This window comes from Centroberyx affinis, unplaced genomic scaffold (genome assembly GCF_046629955.1).
Source record: "Centroberyx affinis isolate AG114_WGS23_722 - 3 ecotype Tasmania unplaced genomic scaffold, CSIRO-AGI_Caff_v1 ptg002853l_1, whole genome shotgun sequence".
Lineage (NCBI taxonomy): Eukaryota > Metazoa > Chordata > Actinopteri > Beryciformes > Berycidae > Centroberyx > Centroberyx affinis.
The window spans coordinates 744,591-768,796 of NW_027280989.1; the positions used below are offsets into that span (position 1 = coordinate 744,591).

The window sequence follows — 24,206 nt, forward strand, 5'->3', positions numbered from 1 at the left end:
TTAGATGTAGTCGTAGAGAGAGAGAGTCCTAATGCAACAGTGCTAAGTGACAGCAGCTAGGACAGGACTGAGAGCAGAGCAGGAGGAGACGGAGGAAGCAGCAGATGGGATGAGGTGTTCCGAACCACTAACCACATGCGCTTTAAGGGTCAGAGCAATTCACATCCAATGTGGCTCTAAACAGTTGAAAACCAAACTTTACCTCAGGGAGTCTCTCTGTGTTCGTGACTCCTTGACCCATCTCCTCATTGCAACCACACCAGTAGCAGAGGGTGAAGGGGGGGCCTTACGTTGCATTGAGATTCAACACAGTGCCTCATGCCTTCACTATGCATGTTAGTATGCATTAAGGCAGAGGAGCATGAGGTGAGCAAGCAGTGAAGAGAAGCACCACAAAAAGCCAGATGAGTCCCGAGAGGCTGGGAGATGGGCTGAATGACAATTGACTGGCTGTCAACACTCATCTGCATTCCCATATCTTTCTGGCCTGACACATTTAGCTGGCAGGCAGTCATGGCCTTGACATATTGAGATGTAGTGTAAGGACCCTGCGCAGAGCTGTTCTCATGCAGTATTTACTAAGTTTCCCACTAATTGACTTTCATTGTCAGGGTGTGCTATCCCTGCCACTAAAAGAAGGCAGAAAACCTTGTAATGGGTTACAGTTTATAGGACAGCTGTGACTGTGATTGAAGTGCTTGCGACAACATGCCCTTCCATTCAGCAACCATTCAGTTGTTATGATACAGCTTTGGAAGGAACTTAAACCACCATCATACCTCAGATGCCCCACACAGCCAAGTATAGAATCCACTGGATAGGATTACACTTTCATCACACCTATTTAAACTCATGCCCACTTTTCACAGCCTGATTTGGGACGGTGTGTTAATGATATAAGCAGAAAGAGGTTGTGAACCTATACTGCTCAAGTCAAATTTGCCAGAAGAAAATATCAAGCATCTAGTTTAAAGGATGTAAAAAGGCAAGTGAGACATTTATCAGATCACTGAGAATTATTAGTTATGTAAATAGATAATACAGCATTAAGCAGATCAGGTTTGAGGAAACAATCATCATACATGTAAAATAGTGACAATGTCATTTTAAGCCATTGAATTATGAATGACACATACAGTATCATGGGCTTGGTTTGAAAATTACTTCATCCGGACCGTGCCAAAAGACAGCTTAACACCTCTTTATCAGAGTCACTCAACCAAAAAGTCAATAAAACACTGCAATTAGGCTTGCTCTTTTAAAAACCTAGATGCTCTAATTGACTGTGTGTATTCAAGTAGAACATCAGCATTCCCTCTAGCAAGTTTAATAACACTGATAAGCATAATGCATAATCATAAGCTTACAGCTCTCAAATGCAGAATGATCCATTCTTAAAATACAGCTCCAAGAATGGTATTGACTTTAAGTCTTGTGTATAGGCATAATCTGGGCCTATGTGTACAATTTTAGTTTATGGTTAATTAATTTAGAACTATTTGCCTTTCTCCATTTTTTCCTCAAATGTCTCCTTGCAACAGGTAATGTTAATCAGGGATTCAACAGGAGTTTCATAATAACATCTTTGTAACGCTCCTGCTGCTAGCTTGTGGAGGGCTGGGTGTGAGGAGGAGGGGATAATAGTGTGGTGCTGCACATCAAACAGAGCCCAGTCAAAAAGCAAAGCACTCAATATCTCATAGGAGTGAATTTAATGGCCGCTGGCTGCTCTCGGCTCTTGACCCTCTCCAAGAGGCTCCATGTTAGTCACTCTCCAGTGCTTTCCAATTGAAACTCAGCCAGACTGGTAGTAGATGAGATTTCAACTATCTACTCAAGCTTGGATGAATGTACCAGCAGCTGCTGCTGATCATTGGGCTGATGTTGTTCAGTTGACATGAGATAGTGAACCTGGGCACTGACATTTCAGTAAGTTCTTGTTTTGCTGGGAAATGTTTCAAGCAAAAGGCTTTGAGAAGACTTCATCCTTCTTCCCCCCCTGTCTGTATGTGTACAGTGTTTTGACATGTGGGCCAATTTGTCATTGTTCAATCCATAACTTACAATGATTAATGTAGACTACACTACCATTTGCCTCTTTGTGATAACCAAGAGTAGCAATAACACAAATACCAACATGGTTATTCTCTCTCCTATGGCTGACCAACATCAAAACAAAAAAATGCTAGAATATCAACAAGCCGCCGAGTTCAGAACAAAATGCATAACATTGGAGACCAGAACACAATTGGGCGTTTTAATGCCTGGAACCCAGCTGACTTGGCCCGAAGGCAGCCAGCCAGACTAATTTAATATGGATTTATATACAAAGTGTCTTGTTTAACATAATGAATATCTAATCAACCATGAACACAGGAAAGCAATTTCACCAAAGTAATTGAAAGCAGACTTTGTTTATATGACAAAGAATATTGCTACACTCTTGGCACAGGATAGCCCAGAGCTCTAACTCAACATTAAATCTGTCTGTTCAAGCACCAGTTTGAAATAAATGGGTAATCTCTCCTTATGAGAGAATGCAGTAACTGCTAATTGCTAAGCATTGCTCATCTGCTGGTACTTGGTCAACTCTGCATCCAATTGTGCCTTGCAACTCTAAAGATACCATAAATTACTTGTTTGTATAAGGCTCATCACATAAAGCGAACATGAACACTGCAGAAATGTATTGTTTCTGTTTGGTGGTTATTCAAAGGGTGGCCATTTCATTACATACTAACACATCCACAGAAATAGTGACATTGTGCAGTATGAGGGATGCCACAAAACGCTGTCAATCACCAAACACCTCACAACTAACAGCTGCAGTCCTCTGCCGCCATCTAGTGTTCAGGGAGGATTCTACTAACAATTGTTTGTATCATTGTGCATGATACATTTTGCATTCTGTGAACTTCTCTCAGTGGATAAAACATTACAACAAACTGGTGCTTCAAAGGAATTTTATTCCTGAGTGAGTGTACAGTGAAGGCAGATGTGCTCAGATCTATCAGGGCCAGAAGCAAATTTCATACATGAGCAAAGAAATTCCAAAATAACTGGTTATTCAAAATCTGAATTTGAAGCTCAATATGCCACCAAGCAAGAGATAGAGACAAACAGTATGCAGATTGGCACAACCAATAACATGGCATCTCCACTGACTCCTTATGTGCCAAGTAATAATAAACATTACACACAAATGTGCAAAAAGACCATCTTCAGCAGCAGGGCTACAATAACCAAGCATTTGCCCCCTCTTCGACTGAATCGATAACACTTGTTTTTATAGTTACATCAAGATATAAAATATTTTATGAAACAGCTTTGGTGAACAATGTATATATACACACACATGCACATTTGCATATATAAAAGCATAGGAAATGTTTAAATATTAATTCTAGAGATAAACATAAAAAAGTTCAGAGTCCACTATTGCACAACAGCCAGGTGAGGAGAGAAAGGAGTGATGACTGGAGCAGCTGTCAGTTCCTCCTTAGGGTTTTCTGCGCCTGTAACACACAATAGAATTCAAATCAAACCCTCCAGCTATGCATTACCAGAGAAGACTAAACGCTATTCTCAGATATAACCCAGGAAGAAAGGACAGCTTACTTGGTGTATCCATGATGCTCATAACCAGGTCCCATATTTGATCCAGCCCTCATCTCCATAGCCATGGAGCACTGGGAAGAAAAAAACAAACAAAAAAACAGTGAAATTTAGGGCCCATTAGAACCTTGAAGTGTTTTTGTCTTCCAATTACTTTGTTCAATAAATAGCCAACATGATGAAATATGCGCTACACTGTTTGAGTAATAATGCTACAATAAATGGGCAGATTGGGTGGCGGAATGGGTGTATTACCCAAATATTTGATTAGATATACATTACATAATTAGTTAGAAGAAGTTACTAACCAGTGTAGTAACTTTACATTGTTCTAACATTAAGCAGTTAAACTTAAAATTAAACAGGTTTCATTTTACTCCAGCTTCAACATTTTCTTAAAGGACCATAGCAAGTTTCATGTCAACAAAACAAGTACAGCATCTGGATTGATCATTTACATTGTTGTGAATGGGATGCCAGCTTGTTATATCTCCACTGAAGAATAATAGAATTATGGAACGTCTGATACAAAATAATTTTCAGACAAAACAACAATTTGTCTGTAAATATGCCTGTAAGTGTGACAAATATACTTTACTCAAACATACGATGCTTACACAAAGAAAAGTGGACAGTTTTGGACCAATAGTTATGGGCTAACTGCTAATAGTCCATAGTAGCATACATGAGTGATAGTCGTTATTAATAGGGAATAATCACTATAATCAGTGGTACATGTTATCTTCTCACCCTTGTCTCAACATCTGTCCAATCTCCATCCATACGCTCGCCCTTCTTGGCGGGGCTGCCTTCCGATGATCTCCTCTTGCGGCTTCACAGAAACAGAGGCGTGGTGACACAGTGAACCATCTAAACATCATTACACTATCAAGCTGAGCAGCAGCTAATTATAATTGGCTGTGGAAAGCTACCTTGGGCCTGTGGCGTGCTCCTGTTTCAGGGTCTCTATGTCAGTGAACTGGACTGCTTGTCCTCCTCCTCTGGTTCTAATCACCTCACCCTGTAAAAAGAGGATGTATTAGGTAGTGTGTCCACCGCAGACCATTCCAATAGACTTCCAGTGTAAAAGAATGGACATGTTGCTCCACATTTTAAACTGTGCTAAGGGCTGAGCATGTGCTGCTGGGTGCAGAGTTTAAAATATTTCAATTTGTGTCAAATATCTTCACCGTTTCATCTTATTTACCTTGATAAGTTTGGTCTGGATCTCACCATCTGAGGCAATCTCCTGATGCGTTAGCACATACTTGTCACACTTGGACAGGACCTTTTCACTGGGGGCAGACACCTTGATGGAATTGGGGATGATGGGCTGCAAAACTGTATCCAGGTCCACGCTGGAGGAGGGCTTGTGGTCCACCCATTTCTCACCACCAGCAGAGCGGGAACGGCGGTGCAGCGGTCGTACCGGTGTTGTCGTCTACTCAGATCAAGAGTGGAGGAGAAATGAGTGACTGATTTTTACTGCATGGAGAGACATCCCATTAGTGGTCTAAACAGAATTTAGCATTTAGGTCCAATGATTACATTAAGCTTGACAAAATGATCTGCAATGACACCGTGCTTGCTCCCTCAGAAAACAAGCACAAGTTAAATATATGATCAAATATGGTCAACATATCACAAAAATTTCAAAGTCATGCGTTTCAAAGAGAACAGGATATTTTAATAGGTTAGTAAACACTATATTATTATGAACATTTTCACATGTAAGCTTGGGGAAAACAACCCCAAATACTCCACCTAACACAACGCCATCGTCAGAATGGTCATGATGAGAATGATACGGGAAACCAATTTTCTTTCTGCTCTACAACCTCACAACGCTCCTCGCAGCTAAAGCACTGACCCTGTAGGTTCTCTCGTCTAGGTCTACATCGAAGGTAGGAGAGGGGGACCGGGCTTCTTCCTCCTTAGCCCAGCACATGCCTCTCCTCCTGACCTGTCTGGCTACAGGGCCTGATGGGATGGGGGATCTAGTGGTTGTACTAGGGGAATCGCAAGCCTGGCTGCTGTCCTGGGCTGCCCACTGCTCCCACACACTGATGCAGGAGGCCACAGACAGAGAGCTAGTGGTGCTAGGGGTGGGGGAGGAGGGCCTTGGCCTCGTCTCGCCCTCCAGAACTCTATTGGCACTGGCTGGTAGTGACCCTGGCTCTGCCCCGACATGGAGTGAATCATTAAAGCTCTGTGGAGCAGAGTGGAAAGACTGCACAGGTACATACAGTTAGTATACAGACACAGCAATCACATTAAAATTAGATAAATGTTACAGTGGTTTGAAGAATAAAGTGCATTTCCTAGGAAACTATACATTCATTTAGGTTATTAATGATCAGTTTAGTCTGGTCAGGGTCTGTGTATTAGTTTATGCATAATAGCACAGTTAATGTTAATTGTGAAGGGTCAGAATCGTGTTACCAAATGATAATTCTCATGCCACCTAACAGCCTATATGTTAGCAAAGAAGGTAAATAGGAGGAAGGGCTAGGAAGCTGCTCTAGAGGCGCATGTCAACACAACGTACAGGCACAGGTGAGGGTGAGGCCGATCTCTTCGCGGGGGTGCGTTCCTCCCTGGAAGGTCGCTGAGGCTGCGTTTGACGTGGCGGAGGCTCAGGACGACCTGAACTCTTGCTCTCTGTCACAATGGCCTTGAGTTGCTTCAGCTTCTCATCTTTCACCCAGAGCTTGTTTTGCATCTCCAGCTGCTTTGCATTAACGCGTCTTACCTGCACAAATAAGAAGCATAATGTTAAAGGATAACACCAGTGACTGGACAGAGTTTTATTGTCAGTGGCTAGCAATGACTTACGATCAACACCAGACAACTTTGGTTAAATCCATTTCCGTCAGAAACTAAACTGAAATAGAATTCCATCATAGTTCCCATGTTGCTAAAATATGACCCAGAGGCCTAATTAGTAAGTTATCATTGTGACAACAGAGCTACACACTGAGGAAACAGATATGCCCAAAAATGCTGTTAGGTTAACTTTGCCATTTTACACCTAGGTGATGCAGGCCACTAGAAGTCAAAGAGGTCAAAGTTGTTTCAATGATCAAATACAAACACACACGCAAATGAGAGATTAGATGCATTTCAATGCACTAGGAATAAGTGAACTGTATTGCAGTTATTGGGAAAGATGAGGGAAGCCAACACTATCTCAATGGTGACAAATCTGCCAAAATGATAGCAGAAATGTATCTATGGTGGCAAAAGAACATGATAGGATTAGCAAAAAGCCCCCACATTGCTGCTACATTAACAGCCTATGATAGACAAAAAGGCAGATAATCTGTTTACACCCCTTTGTTATTTAAATAAGGAGAGCTACTCACACATTCTTTCTCCCACTTGAGCTGGGTGTCTGTGACCATGCCGTGCATGTGCTGCTCCATACGTCTCTTCTCAGACAGCTCCCTCTGCAGCCTCTGCTCCCTGGTTTCCAGCTCATGCTGCAGTGAACGCTTGTCCACCTCATAGATATTGGTGGTTTTTTGCAGGATGTCAATCTGAGACAGACCCATATCAGACATAAAAAACTAAGCAACATTATCTACAAACCAACAATCTTAGGGAGGTTGAGATCTTTTGGTTTCTCACCTTGTATTCTTGCATCTTGGTCTTCTTCTCTAAGCGATCAATCTCAGCCTTGTAATTCTGGATGATTTTGTCCTTCTCTCCCAGTTTGCCAGTTTGTTCATGAATAAAATTGTTTTTGGAAACAAGGTTGCTGTCCAGTTCCTGAAGCACAGACTTCATCATGTTGGCTAAAATAGTATGGAGGAGAACAAATATGAGCCCAAACAACAAATCCAACTGTATAATTAACCTGGTAATTGTCCAAAGAAGTGAGGGTTGGACTAAAATGCCAGCAGTCACCTGCTTTGTTGTACTCTTCAATCATCATCTGCCTAATCCTCTGTCGATTCTCCAGAGCTTCAATCATCCTGGGCAGGGTGATGTCATCGTGAGGGTCGATCAGCTCACAAGAGGGCAGGGGCGGGAAGCTGTGCACCAGGTGGTTCATAACAGAGGGCACATCTAGGGAACAGAGAGAATTTACCATGAATACACATAAATCCTGACTCTGACTAGCCCTTTTCTGTGAGCGAGTACAAGATATTCCATCTATGAACTATTTACATGTATTGTGGTTAAGTAAAACAATTAACCACTCAGCTTTATTTAGTATAGTTACACTATATTGTGCACGAGTATTACCTCTGTCTACTGGACCACCACGCTCATCCAACTTGCGAGACAGTTCCTCTTTAAAGGCCTGGTTTCTGTGACGCCGGCCTGCAGCGAAGCCACAGATGGGCCTGTCCACTGGCCGAGCCACTTCCACCTCCTGGGTCATCTCTGCAAAGCGCATTACCAGCTGTACAAACAGAGCACATTTTGCTCCAGATTACTGCATAGGAGTCATTGTCTCAAATAAAGGAACTTATATTTTTTATAAAAATAAAAAGATACACAAACTTCCTAAAAAGTGAAGGATGACTTACCAAGCTTTCCTCATAGTCATCAGCCTTGGGATTGACACACACAACCATTCTAACTTTTCCTTCTCCGTCAAAGTAGTTCTTGAATAGATGGGTTACTTTGGAGTCTCTGTAGGGGACCATCTATGAGGGAGAAATTTAAATTAACTATATGGATCATCAGTGAATATGACAGTGTTCTCTGCTTCAGTCTGATAAGAAATACAAACCCTGTTTGTGCCACACATCTGGTTCTCGCGAAGTACCTCAATACATGTCCGTAGGGTCATCAAGGACTGATTAATGTTACCTGCAATGAAGAAGTTGTTTAATCGTGCATGAACTTACAAAATCGATATACAAAACAATACTTTGCTGCTAAGTAACAAACCTGCTTCACGTAAACGGTTGCCTTCTGCCCTTGTCCTACTGGTGCGCTCACTTCCTGCCAAGTCCACCAGACACAGCTGACTCACAGACACCTGGTTTTTATCCTGAAACACAAGCGCAAACTCATTCACATAAAATAAACAAGTATGGATCTGATTTTGTAATTGGTGCAGATATCATAATTTAAGCATCCAAATATAAATCATTACAGAATTACAACCAGCTCTGGGACCAGAACTGGAATCACCCCACTCCACACCTTCAACTGACCTGGAGAATGTTTTCTCCATCTGCATCCAGGGGAGCCTGAGCCAGTTTGATGATGAACACACTGTGGGAGCGGCTGGACTCTCTATTCAACTGGGTGTTAGCAATCCTCCTCTTCTTCTGACCTGGAAGAACATTATACAAGCTTCTTTTCAAGCATTTGTACTGACAGTTAGCCACTATGCATGCAATTTAAACATTAAACCATTTTGGGCACAAAACTACAATTGCCCTCTCTAACTTTTCCATGACCTGCTCAGAGAGAAGATTAACCGAGGTCATTCCCTGGCCAGAGCTGACCCGGAGGGCAGCAATACCAGGTCAGTCAAATCTAAGATCATCAGCGCAGTGTTGCTTATATTTTTCCCTATAATTGTTTCCTAGATTCCCAATTGCAGATTTTAGCAACGTACCTCTCCAGAATACTTCAAAGGCCTCCTCAGTTGACTTGACTTCAACCTCTATGCATCCAGCCACATACATGTTGTGGTTTTGATCTTCTCTGAGAATTTTAGATTGAGGCGGTCTAGATTGAGAGAATACAAGGGTTAGTCGCTGAAGATATTGAACTGCATTTTTCATGCAACAGATTTAGGATAAGGACTGACAAACATTTGGATGCGGGATTTTTGCGTTCCAGCCATGACAAGTGATCAGACAATTACAATCATCAAGCGCCATACAAAGCGACAGATAGCAGGAATGAAGACATTCAGGGGATCTGCCACAACGAAGGACACAAGCAGCAGGGGGTAATGTAGTGATTTCTGGACTAAAGGAACACTCGTCATCACTTGAGACATTACAAGGTGTTGCCTGCAATCAATGGCTCTGTCAAATTATCAAAGTTTAATATTGGATTTCCCCAAGTCGCATAACTCAGATAAAAGATTTTAATTGTTGTGATCACACTGGTGCATTAACAAGATTTCTTTCCCACAAGGAATGGTTACAGAGGTTATGGAACTTTGAGAATGTCTCCAGCGGTGACAAGTGTTTCCTATTTCCCCATTTACAATTCAGAAACCACACATTTGTGTGCAGGAAGTTAAATTTTGTTAAATGAGGCTACTAGTCTGATGTGGTATGCACTGGTCACGTACATGAACTCAGTGTTCTGTCGCATAGGTGTGCCTCCACCATTCCACCTAACAAAAGAAACAGAAACATTTTATCTGCCAGCTACTCTACCAGGAAGGAAACGGCTCTAATGATCACTACAAATTAACAATCTTTTTAATATCTGACTACTCTTACACTAACCTGTTAATAATAAAGTCATGATACAGATTCATTATTTTCCTGCAAATCCTTTCAATCAAAATATCAAATTCCCTTCAGTTCACATTGCCTGAACTCACTTTGGTTTGATTGGGTCATACGGAGTTTCCTCAAGGAGATCATAGATGTAGTTGTTGTAGATTTCTATGTAGGAGACAAAGACACTGTAGCTGCTGTCCTCATCCACACCATCTGCCTTGCAGGCCTCTTCTGGCTTAATCATGTCAGCAAACTCAGGATCAAGCTTTTGTCTGAAAATATCAAAGTAAGGAATTACAGTTGGTGAAATAAACAGACATAACTGCATCAAATATTTATTTCAGCAGATTACTGGCATTTCACAGCACTCAAACTTACTTGGAGGAGGGAGTTTTAGGCACAGATGGCTGGTTTTCCCGCCTTTGGCGCTCCAACAAAGCATCAACTTCATTCTGTGTCTCCATTCCATTTTTATCGTCTGTCTTGAAAACCTGAACAAATAGGAAGAATGGCATTAAATAAATTGATTTAAGATTCAAGTCTACAGATTTCACAAAGGAGTGAATATAATCAAGACACTCTGACAAAGTGTGGGATATAAAAGATTATATGCTGAGATTATTTAGTGCTACTCTCTTACATATCTTCTGGCCTGGTACGGGCCTATGCTGTTGAAGATCATGTCAAGGGAGCGAGGTAGAAGTCCACCCTGGCCTGGAGAGCCAGTCATGGTGAAGGTCTTACCACTTCCTGTGACCCCATACGTAAAGAGCAGCCCTACAACAAAGAAGCAATAATGAAGAACAGTAGAGAGAATCTGAACTGCCAATCATAGTCCCAAAGTTATTCAAACCCTGGTGTCTGGGTGTACTTGTTTAAAATGTAGTATAAAAAAGGATAGTCAGGTACTGCAGCTGTTGGTAGAAAGTAGCAAAATCAGGCAGGTGGGTTTAATTTAACACAGCTATCTGTTATTGAGAATCATACAATACTTCTGCCGTTGGCCAATACTCTTACCGTTTCTTCCATGGATGAGGTCATCCACAAGAGATTTGGCAACATCCTCAAATAGCTCCATCTGAGATGTTGCATTTCCAAAGACTTTTTTGAAGGAATACTGCGTCTGAGAGGTAAATGAGATGGGTTGGGCTATTCAGGTTTAGCACATTAGAATATATGAAACTTTAAATAATCACAAATTGTGTGAATAACGTTAAGAAACATTGTGTAAATAATGTACTGACTATTGTTACATTAGCTTTATATAACTTTACCTCTCTGAATTCTCCATTCCGATTGGCTTTGAGGCCATCTGGTGCGTGCAACTGGATGGTGGTGCTGCTGATTACTTCAATGCAGCACTCCTCATCTTCCACATCTAAAGGTCGTACACGGCAGTACACCTGATCAGAAATAAAAAATAACATAAAGTTAAATAGGGTAAAATGCGTCCCAGGCAGAGAAGGTTCTAACATTAACGTAGTTAACTTACCACTCGATCACTGGTAACTTAGTTGCTCATTCTAGGCTTTTGAAATACCTGTAAGTGTTAGCAGCGAGCTGTAACTAGCTAGCTAAGGTTTGCTTAGCTACTCCTGAAAGTAACCTTAGCTAGGGTAGGTGTTTTTTTGTGTGTTTTTTTTAATATTATTATATATGGATAACGTTACTCACCCCAACAGGGTCTTTCTGGTTGTTGGAAGGTTTCTTGGGAGGTCTACGAGGGGTTCTACCCTTCCTGAAAAATAATTCCGATTTCAGTCAAACCAGCAACAATTCCGTGTTAGCTTTGCGTTACATTAAGTTACGGGTGCCATGCCATTGTTCCGACGGCCCATTATTCCGAAAACCCCACGCCTGGCTCCATCCACAACCGTGGCTTCTGACAGCCTTGACCGTAAGCTTGCTCTAACCATAACCACAGTGACCCCATGCCTCAACCCAACCACCTCCGGGATACCGGGCTGTCGGCTTTCGGTCCAATGGGTGCACATTTTTCGGACTATTGGGGTTTCGGAATAATGGGCAGTCCCCAAGTTAAGTTTTGTTGTTACGCTAACTAACGTTACGTTAACCTAGCCGTTGGCTAGCCAGCTGGTCAGCTAACGTTAGTTACCGTTTGTTTAGACTCCGTCGTCATTGCCGTAACTACAAAATAACAATAAGAAACATCATAATACTCGTTGACAAAATACTTTCAGCATGATACATAAAAACTATTCAGCACTACTCACGTTGGCCGTATCATTGTCACTTGCTGCCGTTTGGTTTTCTTGTCTGTTTTGCCGTTCCCGTTTTCAAACTTCGAACTTTCCCTCCGCCTCGAACGCAAGGGATTTTTCAAAAAGAGCCTGTCGCAACCAATAGAATTCGGCAACAACCGAACACGTGTTTCCGCCTGTACTTCCGGTATACTTGGGACGGCCTTACAACAATAAAGGCCTAGTAAAAGTCAAAAGAGTATATCCCTTTTCAACAATAAATCTGTAGGCTACAAGTGAGCGGACCAAATCAGACACAAATAACAGTAAACAAATAAATAAATAAAAAAATTCAGTTTATTGACAATATTTAACTTTTCCACCCTATATTTTCATTTTAGACAATGGCCTATGTATAAACGAAAACAGCCAAAAAAACAAAAATCTCATTAATCAGAAAATCAGCATTTTTGTCCCTCATTACCACAATAAAGATTACATATTTTGGAACAGTAACAATTTGTTTTCATTCAGGTTTTTAGTTCAGTAGTTAATCCAGTTATTTTTTTGTAAACACATATGCCATTGCACTGGGTGGGTCTGAGTATTTTGAACACCGCAAGGATGTTGCACACATGAGCTGGAATGGTATAAATGGGTATGATAATATCACTAGCCAGTATGGAGTAGAGCATATGAGAATTGACAATATAATAATAGGTGCAGATACCAGCAATGCTAAAAGAGACCATTTTAATTGAAGAAAATATATCTCAACAGTTGGGGTCACAACATTTAAAAACAATTCACAAAATTGGTGAAAGAAGACATATAGCCTGCCTACTTGAAGACAACAAGGTGTCAAATTCAAAGCAGTGTTACATATGCAGCTGTGGTGCTTGGGGGATTATTGTGGATTTGTTCCATTTCTGTCGCTGTTTGGGTCTAACTTCAAGTTGAGGTTGTAGAGATAAAAATGTTTTTTAATCATAATAAAATCATTACTTCTAAATAAATTACAATGGATTACTCATTTTAATTTCGCATTTTCTCTAGCTGTGGTGGCACACCGCTGCAAAATGAATACAGATGATTTTTTTTCCCCGCAAAACTCCAATTTCATCAGAGGTATTTAATAATGTGTGCTTCCCATAAAGCACCTCAACAAAAACACAAACGCCAAACCGTCCATTGAAGATTGAACAACACTGACACCTACCGTCCAGTAGCTGTAACACACACAAGTTACAAAACAGACATTTCCCGTAAAAAAAATCTCACGTGTACTTGTGCATTCTGCAAACACGGGGATCCCTGTAAAGAACAGCGTTTACTCGTTGAAAGACTGAATCACAGGTAAGCAACACATAAGCTTTCGGTAAATTGTGCTGTATCAATACCTCACGTTAACCAGCCAGTTTGATTGAGCGTCGAGTTAAATGTCCCGTGTCGCCTTGCATAATCTGTAATTTACAGGGGGAGAAATGAAAAGTAGACCCGCACGGTCAGATGCGTCTGAATCGAAGGGCAAAGTGAAGAAGAGAACCGGGGAAAACACCGGGACAACTATCTCCAAAAAACTACGAGAAAAGATGGAGGGGGACACTTCCAAACCAGGTCTACATTCCTGCCATTTAATACACCGACGTTGTAAGTGAATAATGCTTGTCGTGATAATTGTACTTAAGTAGGTTTCTGCTTCTTTCAGGACCGTCTCTCAAAATCAGTAAGTGTCCAGGAATCCAGAAGAAAGGGGGCCATAGAAGCATCTTGCACTACATTTACAAGAGCACTCTGGGGCAAAGTCTTCACTCTCAAATGAGACAGGTGAGGTTGCTGGTCAGTTTCCTCTGTAGTCAGTGCAGAGTGACCAGGACATCATGAACATCTTCACACCCAACTCTTGTCATCCCCCCCCCCAGTGTCTGCAGGAGCCCTTTGTCCGCTCCCTGTGCTCCTACAGGCTCCACCGCACCGCCAGCCCCTTCGACCGCAGGATCACCTGTCTTGAATGGCACCCCACCCATCCCACCACACTGGCTGTTGGATCCAAGGGTGGGGATATTGTTCTGTGGGACTTTGACGCACTCAACAAGACAACTTTTATTCAAGGGGTGAGAGAGAAGGGAAATCTTGCTCTTGTCAAAACCGATTTATCTTGCCTGACTCTTTGTTGAATGACCAGCAGCAGGAGATGCTCAACAAGCAGCACCTTTTAAAATGTTGCTCATGAATAATGCAGCAGCAACATATTATCAAATGCAACGCTACGATGTCAAGGTTGAATTTTATGCTGAGTCCTAAATTCATTTTGATACCATGTCATCTTCCGGTAATGCTTTATTTTCCGGGTCCACAATTTCCTAATAATTTCCTAGAAAGGAACTGTTAATTTCTTAGGAGGTTTCCTGGAAAGAACCATGAAATGATGTAGTAGTTATACAGAAAATATAAGCAGATATGCTCAGATACTGTACATTTCTAAAAGAATTTCCTGGAAAGAACTGCAAAACTATAAACTATATATTGGAAAAATAATAGGCAGAGGTCAATTATCAGAAGTCATTATTCATATGATTATATAATATAGTTATTTGTTGGATTCCTAATTAATTTTAGTTAATTTCTGTTTTTCTATTCTATTCTATTTCATGCTTCTGTCTTGGAAACAACAGACAAAATTGGAGGTACTTGGAGGTATCAACTACCAACTACCATTGAACTCTTTCTCTATTTTTCCTATAATTTGTACATAATTTAATGGTTCTTTCCAGCAAACCTAAGAAATTAACAGTTCCTTTCTAGGAAATTATTAGGAAAATTGTGGACGCCGGAAAATAAATCGTCTCCCATCTTCCTCGATGACACGCTTTTATCTGTTCTCTACTTAGATGGGGGCCGGTGACTCAGTTACAGACATGAAGTTTAACCCGTTAAATCCCACTCAGCTGTTCACCTCATCTATGGGGGGTACCACAGCACTTCGAGATTTCAGTGGGATGTCTCTAAGAGTGTTTGCCAACACAGATGCACTGGAGTAAGATAAAGTCCCCTCGTTTTTCGATAAGACAAAGTCAGTGTGGATGTGGGTCAGGAAACACTAAGGTTGTTGTAGGTCTGCCGTTACTTGCTCAGTCCAGTATCAGTCTCTTATTGCGGCCCTTATCTAATCAATGCTACCATTAATGTGGTGGTGTAGTACTATAACTGCCCTGTGATAGGCCTGCATTTGTCTTTTTTGTGCACAGAAAGGAGCCGGAGACTTTATCGGAGGGATGAAGTTTTGCCCAATGGACCTTTCCAAAGTCTATGTGGCCTCCGGTGACGGCACACTGACCATGCAGAGCTTTGAGGGCCGGACATCCACCGTTCTGTCCACAACTCAGGATTGTGGCCATGATCACCATAATGTTTGGTGAGGATTCAGGGCCTTTAGTGCAGAGAAGACTGATGCTCAACAGAGAAACGGTGTAGACGCGTTTTTTACATGATATTAAAGGAAAAGGAATAGTACAGGTTTATCCACTGTATAGGAGTACAAGGAATATGTAGTATATTTCAACTATGTGAAATTCATCTAAGATCTATTTGTAAAACTGGAATCATTCACAGTTGAATTTTTTTTAAATGTCTATCGTTGTTTTGATAAGCAGTAATTTCGCTATTATCACATCATCAATTTTGTATAGTGCTATGGAATTCATGGCTTCATGCATGTTTAATGTTTTATCGGTCATAGGCATTAACAGCCACCTGTGCTTTCTTACACAGTCACTGGTTCTGCTGTCTTGACGTGTCTGTGAGCCGACAGATGCTGGTGACGGGGGACAATATGGGACAGCTCCTGCTCCTGAGTATGGAAGGCCAGAAGGTGTGGATTCATTCAACAATTAAGTAAATAATATTAGTGGGTAGATTTGACTTGTTCTCCTACGTTTTGACAAGACTGCGAAAGCCTTGTATTGTCTTTTACGTACTAAAGACAATTTGTATCTGTCACATTAGATAATCAGGTCCAAATATGTTCAATGTTATGAATTGAAAAAGTATGTGAATGTTAATTGTTAATGGCTTTGTTCCTCATTTTATATCGTAGATTTTCAGTAATAAGTTGCACAAAGCCAAAGTGACCCATGCAGAGTTCAACTCCCGTTGTGATTGGTTGATGGCGACAGCCTCTGTCGACCACACTGTCAAGCTCTGGGACCTGAGGAACATTAAAGACAAGAAGAGCTTCCTCCATGAAATGCCGCATGACAAAGCCGTCAACTCAGGTAACACTCGCTTTTAGAAACATTTTTCCTTTGCATAGTGTGTTCTCAATATGTGTTCTCAATGTGTTCTCAAACTTTTCCATGCAGAGAGGAATTTTGGCTGAGGAGCCTAAAACAGATTGTGACACGTGTGCAGAGTAGGAAATTATATAATAATACAATGTGACTTGTCGTAAATTTTGAGGGGACCCTCTTGGAGTCTGCAGTCCCATTTTGAAAACCAGTGTTTTTAATTTATATGTGCATTAACTTTAGTTGTGATGGCACATTCAAATGGTAATAAAAATTGTCATTATTGTTTTTCCATTTAGTGCAATTTGGAAGTTCTCTGGCTTTATGATGTAAAATCTTATATATCTTTTTAGTAGACTGGTGAGTTACACATCAAAGGCAGTATGGAGAGGAAATAATAAAGCATGTAGAAAGAACAGTTTACAGGGGCTTTAGAACATATCCCCATGATTCTTATCACAATTCATTCAACTCTTACACAGGTCACATTTTGATGGCGATGTCACTGTCTACTCTCCACAGCCTATTTCAGTCCGTTGGACTGCTCCAAGCTGCTCACCACAGATCAGTATGACCAGATTCGGGTCTACTCGTCCTCTGATTGGTCAAAGCCTCAACATATCATCCAACATCCACACAGGCAGTTTCAGCATCTCACACCCATCAAGGTTGGTTTCCGCTCTAGATGAGCAAGGATCCTCCTGTTGCTGATGTATTGAACCTGTTGCTGATGTCTCCTACTGGGTCATGATGACTCAGATGAATTACATGATGATGATGATTTGTCTTATGCTGCCTGCCTGAAACTCTGCATCAACTCCCTCTATTTGCGACTGACTGCCTGTCAGTCTTATTAGGGCTCCAAGCATGTCAGAGCTGGAACCCCACTGATTTTGATTTTTCTGCTGCTCCTTCTTTTTCTGCCTTAAAACAATCTGGATCTCAGAGACCTTAAGTCTCAGAGCTACCAAATTTGGTGGATAGGTTTCACATCTCTCCTACTACTCAGTCCAAAAAATGACACTCCGTCAGATGGTGGCGCTATAATGAGCAACCTTACGTTTTAGCCAATAACTTGTGAACCATATGTCGTAGTTTTTATATAATGCTCTTTTTAATACTTGCTGCAAAACCAAGTGCCTTGGAGAAAAAGGTTCAAACTTGAACTTGGTATTTTGTCCATTTTTCTGCAGGCCACATGGCACCCTGTGTATGACCTCATTGTGGCTGGCCGCTACCCTGATGAGAGAGTTTGCCGTGGTGATCAGAGGACCGTTGACATCTTTGACTCCAACACAGCAGAGCTTGTGTGTCAGCTGCGAGATCCCAACGCCCCCGGAATCATATCTGTGTGTACATTTTAAGTACAGTATAAAGACCTTCAAGATGTTGAAGCTATATTTTATATAACACCTAATAACACCTGGACACATTTGTTTATAGGTCAACAAATTCAGTCCAATGGGCGATATTATGGGATCTGGAATGGGTGAGTTTTTTGCCAAATACATGCAAATCAATCAAGTCAAGACTCGGAATCTGATTAAGATTCAAATCTTCTCTTTGAAAGAGGGGAACTTGTTGTCTTGCTAAAGCTGTTTGATGTTCATTCACAGGGGTTAACATACTAGTGTGGAACCGGGACGACTCGATGATCAGTAAGCAGAACAAACAGGAGGAAATGAGATCCAAAGTGGAAGGCTCAAGAGGCCAGCGAGGGAGTCAGCAGCGCTCCAGCAGGGACAGAAGACGTCCTGCTGGGGACGGAAAGCTCAAGAAAAAGCTGGCTTCTCTGGAGTCATCAGGGACCAAAACCAAGACCAAGTCTAGGCGTACTGAAAACAGTCAAGCACAAAGGGGGAGGAAGAAGTGAACTGTAAAATTATGAGGATCTGGAAATGTCTTACTATACCGTTAAGTCTTATGTATGCTGTTTGTTGTGTTTCTCACTTCAGGGAACATTTGAATGTTGAAATAATTTGCTGTATGTTGGAACAAAGAAAGAATCTCGGGCTATTATTGTTCAGATACTGTTTTATAGTATATAACTGGAACTTTTGTATTCATAAGTACTGTGATATGTTTTTATACTGTTCTACAATAAAAAATGTTCATGTTTGCTTTAATAGAGCCGACGGTTTGACAGCATATTGAATACATTATGAATGAATACACATTTAATGACTGCTGAAGTAAGGTAATTTATTGCATACTCATTTATCTCTTACAGAATGGCAGTTAAGTCGATATATTATGCATAAGAGATGAGATAATGTCCACGCAGTTCATTGACCGTGACATTTGCCAGGCGGGTGAGCACTCCGCTCCAGGCCGCTTGTTCCTCTTCTCCCTCCTGGTGCCGGGCCTGGTGGGCAGAGTAGACCATGCTCAGGACAAGACTCTCAAACTGGGTGTGAGTGAGGGGCCTCGGCTTCTGGCCCTCCACTGTGGCCAGCATCTGCACCATGGAGCTCAGGGTTTTGGGAATGTTGTCATTTATTTGAGCCAGGAAAGCCCGCCCTTGCCTCATTGATGCCATCTCCTTGTCAAGCAAGACAATGTTGTTGTCCTGGTCGAGCTCTACCCCGCCCAGCAAGAACTGCATACAGGAGTAGAAAAGAAGTATCCATTACTTACTCTGTTGCAAGATATGTACTGTATGTTCACCAAGACTCCAGTAAAGTAGAGAGAAGAATGTACCTCGAACATCAGGTTTGCATCAGAGAGTGATGTGCTTATTCCATTGTTCCTGTCTGCAGCCACATCTGATGTAGAAAATATTGATGTTTACTTATTAGTTTGTCGTAATTAGTTATTGCAGAGTGGGCTTCAAGGTTATACTAATGCCAATGCTTGCACCTATCAATACGGAACACCTGTTGTGGTATTTTTCAGTGCATGTTACAATGCATGCACTATCATTATATGACATCAATATTCAAAATGTGAGTCCTATTGACAGTAGTGTTAGTAGGCCTTCAATTTCAACTCACCCTTATAAACGTGCTCCAACCAAAGCCACAAAATGATCTGGAAGCAGATTTGAAGTTGCAATTTTATGTCCATTTTTCTCTCGATCATTATCGACAGATATCACGGCATCACTCTCACCTCTGCTTTGCCTCAGCTACTTTTGTGAATCCAGACAGAGACAACCCAGACTGAATACCATGCATTTTTCCACATTGGAAAAAGGGACCAAAAGCCAATTGGCTGTGGCGTTCACAGCCATATTTTTTAAATTTTGGTTCTGCATATCCACTGCATGCAGACCTTTGAGCTAGCACGGCTTGACAAAGTTCTCCCAGGCAAATTGGCAATTGATCTTAAAACCTTGTCCAGTTGGTAAAGATGATATATGCTGGAACAAAGCCTGGATGCTCTCAAGTGTGGTATTACATTATTATTAGACGCCCCATGGGTGCATCCTTACCGGTTGCCCAATCACCTAAACTGACTCCTCCCAGTTCAGGGAGTGAGTCACTGAGTGTAATTCGATCTTGACTTTCTCAAAGTGTTATTAGATCAAGAAAAGCAGTACAAGTGTTTCTCAAATGCCAGTTGTAGTAACACAGCTCCACCACACGGGGGCAGCAGCAGCAATTGGCAAGAGCAAGTCGTGCGACAGCTGACTGATTAACACGTTTATTTACTTCCGGAGAATAGTTCAAGCCCATCTGAATGATAAAGTAGTGGAGCTAAAGGTAACCAGTCTAGTTTAATAGTTATTTTGAAAACATGGCGATTTTGCCATCCCAATAAATAAGCGTTTGCAGTAATAACTCTCTACCGCCGCAATATCAGGATTCAATTTACACCCGAAGACAGTTAGCTAGCTGCTGTGTGCTAACGTTAGCCATATAGCTAGCTAACTGTTAACCTACCACAACACAGCTAACGTTAGCGTAGCATAGTCAGGCGGCACTGCCTATGCATCGCCTCCTGCATCTCCTATTTGTTATCACGCTTGCTCGGGTTTATAAATGCAACACCACAAAGTGTAAAGGGATCATGCGTCAATCTACAGAAGCACGCAGCCAGCTAGCCACCCTCACTTGTGTAGAAACTGCTAATGCTAGCGTTAACTTTAGTGTTTTATCATCAGCTAACTCAGCTGTGAAATGACATGCAAGCTAATGAGCAGCTGTTTCTGTGTGTTGTAGTTTATCTAAATTGATGTTGTGCTCCTTGCTGCTTCTCAGGCGAGCAGCAGAGATGGAGTCCAGTGAGGAGGGGAGCCTGAGTGTGGGAGGCTCTGTGGGAGAGGAGAACTACTTTCTGGGATACACCTTCACCGACCGCTCCCACTCCAGCCGGGTGGTGAAGAGCATCATGGACCTGTGCCTGGAGGACGGCCTGTTCGCTGATGTTACCATTACTGTGGATGGCAAAGAGTTCCACCTACACCGCCTGGTGCTCTCTGCCCAGAGCAGTTTCTTCCGCTCCATGTTCACGTCCAACCTTAAAGAGTCCCACAACCGCAATATTGAGCTGAAGGACGTTGGCGCCACTGTCTTTCAGCTGCTGGTTGACTATATCTATCATGGCACTATTAAACTGAGGGTAGAGGACCTGCAGGATACTTATGAGATGGCAGACATGTACCAGTTGACTGCTCTGTTTGAGGAATGCTCCCGCTTCCTTTCGCGGACAGTGGAGGTCAAGAACTGCCTACAGGTGATTTACTCTTTTTGCACTTCACAAGCCTATTAGCAGTTCATCAGTAATATTTATGTAGTGTCAGTTTGATGATAACCTCTTTTTGTCCAGGTGATGTGGCTTGCAGACAGACACAGTGACCAGGAGCTGTACACTGCTGCCAAGCACTGCGCTAAAATCCACCTGGTCCAGCTGCATCAGACAGACGAATTCCTCAATCTGCCTCTCTGTCTGCTCTTGGATATCATTAAAGGTATTACCTGTTGCAATTGTATCCCCATGCATTGCGACGTCTTAACCTCTGTTGTGCGAAAATAGATTTCATGAATGTGAATCAAAAGGCCTTGTGTTTGTGCTTTGTGCTGCAGATGGCGTTCCGAGCTCCCAGAATCCAACAGTGGCCATCGAGTCGTGGATAAACCACAACAAGGTGGAGAGAGAGGAGTTTTCTTGCATTCTCCAGGAAAACCTGAAGGTAACATTCTCTTACACAGAGTTGAAAAGCAGTTTTGAAGGGACTGCTCTCATGCAACGTCATTGGTGATTCTCTGTCTCTAATGTCTATTCTGTGCCCACAGGAAATCGGTGAGAATGTCCACATTTACCTGATAGGGAAAGAGGAGACGCGGACCCACTCCCTGGCTGTGTCGCTGCACTGTGACGAGGATGATGCCATCAGTGTGAGCGGACAGAACAGTTTGTGTCACCAGATCACTGCGGCCTGTAAGCACGGAGGGGACCTGTATGTGGTGGGGGGCTCCATCCCCCGCCGCATGTGGAAGTGCAATATGCACACCATGGACTGGGAGCGCTGCGCCCCACTGCCCAGAGACCGCCTCCACCACACCATGGTCTCCGTCTCCACTGAGGACGCCATCTACTCCCTAGGAGGCAAGACCTTGCAGGACACACTGTCGAACGCCGTCATCTACTACACAGTGAAGGACAATATGTGGACAGAGACCAGCCAGCTCGACACGGCAGTATCCGGGGCTGCTGGGGTGAATCTGGGAGGTACCATCTACCTGCTGGGAGGGGAGGAGAACGACATGGACTTCTTTACCAAGCCATCGCGTCTTATTCAGTGCTTTGACACAGCCTCTCAGAAGTGCCAGATCAAACCCTACATGCTGCCATTTGCGGGGTGCATGCATGCCGCTGCCCACATGGACGTGATCTTCATCGTAGCAGAGGGAGACTCCCTGGTGTGCTACAACCCTCTGCTGGAAAGCTTCACCCGCCTGCGCTTCCCTGAGGTGTGGAGCTGTGTTCCTTCGCTCTGGAAGGTGGCCAGCTGTAATGGCTGCATATATGTCTTCAGGGACAAGTGTAAAAAGGGTGATGCAAACACATTAAAGTTTAACCCTGCCACATCTGTTGTTTCTGTTATCAGGGGTATAAAAATCCTCCTCACAAACTGGCAGTTTGTGTTGGCCTAAAGGCTCTTCTGGATGCTGACACTGTGGCACAGCCACTCACCACTGGCAATCACAGAAAACTGTTGGATAACTAACCATGAATGAACTATTCGACATCATATGTGGAGCCTCGCTCTAAATGTATTGACTCAGCTGGTTTCTGTATTTCACACTCCATTCTTATCCAACCACAAGACCAGTAAAAGCAGTTTAGCATTGTCTCATTGGCTTGTATTACAATGTGTGTTATTTTTTTGCTTTCTTAGGAAAGAAGCAAGGTCCAACCCATTTTGTGGTGATGCTGTAATCAATAATGAACTAATCATAATTGCTTTCTGTGCACTGCTTGTTTATTGACACGCATGAACAGCTTCAATATGACAAATTTCCCTAAACACAAAACATCCTCCATTATATTGTAAGTGAATAAGTGTATCATGATGTTGTATGTTAAATATCCTCGGATGTCAAATATTGAGTGTGCATACACGTGATAATCGAGGATGTTTTCTAACTTTTCAATTTTTCACAATTTCTTGTCCTAAGATTGTATTTTTTGCTGTACAGTGTACATGTACCTCAAGTTAAACTGTTATCAGAAATATCAAATATATGACTGTAGCTATGAGCTGTCAGCTTTTGTTTTGTTATCTGCGGGCTCTGTCCTGTATCATGATGACATAACTATCTCTTACTATGAATACCGGGTTTATTGCCAGGGATTTATCTTAAGATCTTTCAGCTGTCATTAGCTGTCATTAATTTGCCAGCTAATGGGGCTCCTAATAAAACAATAAACAATAACACTGTTGCAACTATACAGTGATGCATTTCTGAATGTGCATATGTTCTAATGGTGCACTTTGTTTTAATGTAGGTGTTGTTGGCTATGCCACAACAGAGACATGACTTCTAACCTCAGGGTTTTATCTTGGGATTGGTAAAATATCTTGTGAATGGCAAGGTGAGAAAGGGGCCTTTTGTGTCCTTGGAGAGTAAAAGGGGACTTGAGGGAAAGAAAGCTACTCTAGAGAGGCCAACGCTCTGATCCCATTGATGTGCTGCAGGAGGCTGTGCAGCTGAAACCCAAGCCCGGTAACATGTCAGACTTTGTGAACTATTCTAAGCATCAGTTGCTGACGCCGAGGTGAGGGGTGGGGTGCTGTGGGGGCACATATGCGCCTCCATAAGGACCACCAATAGGAACTGCCAGCCACTGTGAGCACCATTTGACATGCAGTCTCTCAATGTTGTGAAATAACGCTGTTTATAGCCCCCATCTCACAGTTCACAGACCCACATGAGAGACTCCGCTCGGATCCATTTGTGGATGTGGGTTTTTAATTGTCCGGAGTGTTTTGATGTGAATATTTTAATCCTGTGTTGGGTCAAGGAGTTGGGTTTTGTGTGAAGGTAGATCGCTAGGAGCTATACTGACCTTGGGACTGCTTACTGAGGGCAGAGCAGAATTCCTGAAGGGACACATGGTCTAGAGTGACAAGGCCATCTGCTGTAGCGCCAGTACTGGGAGGAAGGTGGAGGGGGTTGGACACAGGGGCGCTGAGAATTCCTTTTGCTGGGGTGTGGAGGGAGTAG

General features: G+C 42.4%; 4 protein-coding genes and 1 non-coding gene across 6 annotated transcripts; 2 read left to right on the forward strand and 3 right to left on the reverse strand.

The window, feature by feature from the left end:
* Nucleotides 1–2,507: 2,507 nt before the first annotated feature.
* On the reverse strand, nucleotides 2,508–12,361 carry kif23 (kinesin family member 23). 2 transcript variants are annotated; one of them, XM_071536281.1, is made up of 23 exons: nucleotides 12,281–12,361; nucleotides 11,721–11,784; nucleotides 11,321–11,449; nucleotides 11,064–11,169; nucleotides 10,687–10,823; nucleotides 10,425–10,537; nucleotides 10,148–10,318; nucleotides 9,890–9,934; nucleotides 9,200–9,312; nucleotides 8,790–8,911; nucleotides 8,521–8,623; nucleotides 8,360–8,439; nucleotides 8,154–8,273; nucleotides 7,867–8,026; nucleotides 7,525–7,686; nucleotides 7,246–7,412; nucleotides 6,981–7,154; nucleotides 6,164–6,367; nucleotides 4,823–5,056; nucleotides 4,548–4,636; nucleotides 4,366–4,447; nucleotides 3,619–3,689; nucleotides 2,508–3,515 (listed from the first exon to the last, which is right to left on the reverse strand). In XM_071536281.1, exons 1-23 carry the CDS (start codon nucleotides 12,292–12,294, stop codon nucleotides 3,500–3,502), a joined length of 2,676 nt encoding a protein of 891 aa, XP_071392382.1. In that variant the 5' UTR covers nucleotides 12,295–12,361; the 3' UTR covers nucleotides 2,508–3,499. The 2 variants fall into 2 exon arrangements, with proteins under 2 accessions (XP_071392382.1, XP_071392383.1); XM_071536282.1 differs by lacking the exon at nucleotides 9,890–9,934.
* Nucleotides 9,039–9,135, reverse strand: LOC139658239 (Z30 small nucleolar RNA). Its single transcript, XR_011696205.1, has one exon. It is a non-coding gene; the product is annotated as a Z30 small nucleolar RNA (small nucleolar RNA).
* A 1,136-nt stretch (nucleotides 12,362–13,497) lies between the features above and the next one.
* On the forward strand, nucleotides 13,498–18,605 carry ddb2 (damage-specific DNA binding protein 2). The gene is made up of 11 exons (XM_071536297.1): nucleotides 13,498–13,603; nucleotides 13,724–13,864; nucleotides 13,956–14,074; nucleotides 14,170–14,361; nucleotides 15,496–15,662; nucleotides 16,019–16,118; nucleotides 16,344–16,521; nucleotides 17,056–17,201; nucleotides 17,727–17,882; nucleotides 17,977–18,022; nucleotides 18,150–18,605. Exons 2-11 carry the CDS (start codon nucleotides 13,732–13,734, stop codon nucleotides 18,404–18,406), a joined length of 1,494 nt encoding a protein of 497 aa, XP_071392398.1. The 5' UTR covers nucleotides 13,498–13,603; nucleotides 13,724–13,731; the 3' UTR covers nucleotides 18,407–18,605.
* A 166-nt stretch (nucleotides 18,606–18,771) lies between these two features.
* Nucleotides 18,772–19,658, reverse strand: LOC139658183 (protein FAM180A). Its single transcript, XM_071536242.1, has 3 exons — nucleotides 19,527–19,658; nucleotides 19,234–19,298; nucleotides 18,772–19,132 (listed from the first exon to the last, which is right to left on the reverse strand). Exons 1-3 carry the CDS (start codon nucleotides 19,612–19,614, stop codon nucleotides 18,785–18,787), a joined length of 501 nt encoding a protein of 166 aa, XP_071392343.1. The 5' UTR covers nucleotides 19,615–19,658; the 3' UTR covers nucleotides 18,772–18,784.
* A 536-nt stretch (nucleotides 19,659–20,194) lies between these two features.
* On the forward strand, nucleotides 20,195–23,406 carry kbtbd4 (kelch repeat and BTB (POZ) domain containing 4). The gene is made up of 5 exons (XM_071536293.1): nucleotides 20,195–20,237; nucleotides 20,736–21,210; nucleotides 21,304–21,445; nucleotides 21,561–21,667; nucleotides 21,771–23,406. The coding sequence occupies exons 2-5, from the start codon at nucleotides 20,749–20,751 to the stop codon at nucleotides 22,629–22,631; spliced, it is 1,572 nt and encodes a 523-aa protein (XP_071392394.1). The 5' UTR covers nucleotides 20,195–20,237; nucleotides 20,736–20,748; the 3' UTR covers nucleotides 22,632–23,406.
* The last annotated feature ends 800 nt before the right edge of the window (nucleotides 23,407–24,206 follow it).

Bases quoted from the DNA above. Each gene is read 5' to 3' on its own strand.
- kif23 (XM_071536281.1), bottom strand. The intron at 8,624-8,789 runs GTCAGTTGAAGG...CTTGTGTTTCAG, and splicing joins ATGGAGAAAACATTCTCCAG to GATAAAAACCAGGTGTCTGT. The intron at 5,057-6,163 runs GTACGTTGTGTT...TGATCTGAGTAG, and splicing joins CCTCACCCTCACCTGTGCCT to ACGACAACACCGGTACGACC.
- ddb2 (XM_071536297.1), top strand. From the start codon at position 13,732: ATGAAAAGTAGACCCGCACGGTCAGATGCGTCTGAATCGAAGGGCAAA. The intron at 14,362-15,495 runs GTGAGAGAGAAG...TTTTGTGCACAG, and splicing joins AGACAACTTTTATTCAAGGG to AAAGGAGCCGGAGACTTTAT. The intron at 15,663-16,018 runs GTGAGGATTCAG...TTTCTTACACAG, and splicing joins CATGATCACCATAATGTTTG to TCACTGGTTCTGCTGTCTTG.
- LOC139658183 (XM_071536242.1), bottom strand. From the start codon at position 19,614: ATGATCGAGAGAAAAATGGACATAAAATTGCAACTTCAAATCTGCTTC. The intron at 19,299-19,526 runs GTGAGTTGAAAT...TTTCTACATCAG, and splicing joins GTTGGAGCACGTTTATAAGG to ATGTGGCTGCAGACAGGAAC. The intron at 19,133-19,233 runs GTACATTCTTCT...TCCTGTATGCAG, and splicing joins ATGCAAACCTGATGTTCGAG to TTCTTGCTGGGCGGGGTAGA.
- kbtbd4 (XM_071536293.1), top strand. From the start codon at position 20,749: ATGGAGTCCAGTGAGGAGGGGAGCCTGAGTGTGGGAGGCTCTGTGGGA. The intron at 21,211-21,303 runs GTGATTTACTCT...CTTTTTGTCCAG, and splicing joins AGGTCAAGAACTGCCTACAG to GTGATGTGGCTTGCAGACAG. The intron at 21,446-21,560 runs GTATTACCTGTT...TTTGTGCTGCAG, and splicing joins GCTCTTGGATATCATTAAAG to ATGGCGTTCCGAGCTCCCAG.